At 42.1% G+C, this 2,604-nt stretch overlaps 1 protein-coding gene across 1 annotated transcript; it reads left to right on the forward strand.

Annotated features, from left to right (window-relative positions):
• Nucleotides 1–203: 203 nt before the first annotated feature.
• Gasu_65710 (uncharacterized protein) lies at nt 204–914 on the forward strand. Its single transcript, XM_005702232.1, has one exon. It carries the CDS (start codon nt 230–232, stop codon nt 890–892), a length of 663 nt encoding a protein of 220 aa, XP_005702289.1. The 5' UTR covers nt 204–229; the 3' UTR covers nt 893–914.
• The last annotated feature ends 1,690 nt before the right edge of the window (nt 915–2,604 follow it).

Here is a 2,604-nt window from a genome sequence, read left to right on the forward strand (position 1 = left end):
AGTTTTTGTTTCAAAAGATTGAAGTGCCGCGTGCAACAAGAAATCCGAAACATTCTCAGATGACATTTCTAGTTATTTTTTTTCACTGGGTAGGCCCGATAATATGATGAAGAAGGAGGAGACCAGGAAGGCGAGGTAATCAACACTGCAATTCCTGTGACAATCAGCAATCCAAGAACCGCAAACAGAACCCATGATCTGCTTTTGTCCATGTTTTAAAAATTGAGCTATGCTGATTTACAATGGACCACGCACGACGAGAAATGGAGCAAGCATTTCAGTAGACTGGTATGATCAGTCTCGTGGAATTATTTTATGGACATTGACAAATCCTACTTCAAACGCCATTTCGGTCTCCTTCAATAGAGGTCAGAATGAGTTGGGAGTTCCTCCATATTTTTTTGGAGACGCCTATTGGGGTACTTACATTGTGGAAAATTCTCTAGCATTCTTCTTAACGGGAGCCCCCAGTCCCATGTCTGGAGACTACACTTCGAAACCTATTCCGTTAGCTCTTTTGTTCACTCCAGTCGGTTTCGGTCTAGCATTTGTCTTCACAATCGCTCCGAAATCTGTCATTACAGTTGAAGAAGGAGGATTCACCAACGACAGCGACGGCGAGATCAACACTGTCGCCCAGATTTCCAACATTATAGAGTCCGTTTACGTAGGAACCTTCGAAATGTCGGCTAGCTTTAGCGCTTTATCGAACTGCGAGTTCATAGCTCCTTGTGCTAATTCTCCTGCGAAGAGTAAAGTCGCCTGTTTTGTGACTTCCGACGTTCCCATTTCGTGTTCGAGCTCTGAGGTAGGAACTGATATAACAAGTGTGTTTTGGCCCTCCAGTGACGTTTCCTATGATTTGTCAACTTTTCAAAATTTCGAAGAATAAGGAGCGAATCAACCATCCCAAGACTGAGCCTGCAAATACAGCAATAACCAAAGCGAAACTTCGTTGACCGTTACCGACGATAGAATTAGCTAAATAGAAAATAATTTCGTTTACTGCTAAGCCAGTAAAAAAACCTCTGTAGCTTAGAAATCCACTTCTGTCTCCTCGAAGAAAATTAAGAAGAAACGAAGCGATTCCAGAAGAGGCAGTTGGTTTGTAGGCAGTTGGAATAGCAGACAGAGACATTTTAGTATTGAGTTAATTAAAAATAGCTAGAACATGGATCAGAACGCCTCATATTTTGCTAGAGGTGATAGACTGCCATTCAGGAATACCATCCATTCGGAAAGAGAAAACAAAATTCCGTTCTACTGGATTTCTTTGTTTGTGACGATTGCTGTCGTCTTGGCTCTCGTTGTCATTGTCGTGATCATAGTGAACTGGTCTTTTCCGCCTGCATATAGTGAAGTTTCAGCGTCTATTCCTAACAAACTAGATGTCGTCCCCTTGAAAGAATATCAATTTGTGTGCCCAAACAACGAAATCATCACAAAGCTGACAGATAATAAGGTCCAATGCTCCGGTGGAAAAGAAGAACAGCTGTTGATGACAACATATAATTCACAGACGTTCGAGAACTCAAGCGGATTTGGAGGAGTGGAAGTCTATTCACTCAATGGAGAAACGTTCTTTATCGAGCCTTTGACAAAAAAAAGCTCCTATCAAAACCCTTGCCCTCATTCTCACTGCTCTCCGGTAGTTGTTCTCTGTCCGAACGGTGACGTGTTAACTGGACTTAAATATGCCACGTACAAGAAACAAGTGGTGTCTTTAAGCCTCATTTGCAGATGATTTGTCAGTTTCCAGTGCATAAGCAGCAAACATTGCAGATATAGCAAGATAAGTTAGCTGCTTCCAGTCGGAAGCTCTGGTTAATTTCAAGGATAAATGAAGGATCGTCCAATTGCGACTGTTTTCTTCATACAGAGATTTACCGATGCTGCTAGCAGTCTTTGTCACACTGTTAGGATACATTTTGGGCACTGGAAGGTCCATGTACTCAAATAATTGTTTGAGGTAGTCCACAACTTCCGTACCGTTATTAGACAACTTACTGGGGTCAAACATCAATCCGACAGTCCCTGCAAGTTCAGCGATGTCTGATTCAGAGCTCACGTTTTCAAAGGCGTCTTTGACCCCTTGAGCTATTTCTTCATCATAATGCTCTTCAACGAACGAATAAAGCTTATCTAAAAATTGAGTCCAGCTCATGTTCTCATAGGAGGGATTTACTGTGATGAATTGGTTGAGCCTTTGAAAAACGACTTTAGTGCGTTGGCTGCCACTGCTGTCGCTTCCGCTCTTTGAGAAGGAAGCAGCAGAGGCCATCGGAGTTCTTTTAGAAAAGGAAGACGAAGATGGGCGAGAAGATGAAGAAGAAGATGAGGAAGGAGCTTTCATGGAAGTCGCAAAATTACTCATGGCTAGTTTCTCTTTTAGTAATTAGTCTTCTTTTTTTTAAAAAAAAGAAAATGGACTACCCAACAGGACCTGCTTTTTCTCAATTGGGATGTTTTTCTAAGACCGTCGTTTCTCCCTTCCAAGTGGAAAATCCAACCAGCATCAAACAGTACTTGATCTTAGTCGTGGAGAATGTAGCGGCAGCAAAATCCAAACGAATTCTAGGCAGCGAAGAGACCGATATTCTGAAG

The sequence above is a fragment of the Galdieria sulphuraria genome (assembly GCF_000341285.1).
Source record: "Galdieria sulphuraria unplaced genomic scaffold scaf_345, whole genome shotgun sequence".
Lineage (NCBI taxonomy): Eukaryota > Rhodophyta > Bangiophyceae > Galdieriales > Galdieriaceae > Galdieria > Galdieria sulphuraria.

Coding starts and splice junctions, on each gene's coding strand:
- Gasu_65710 (XM_005702232.1), top strand. CDS start 230: ATGCTGATTTACAATGGACCACGCACGACGAGAAATGGAGCAAGCATT.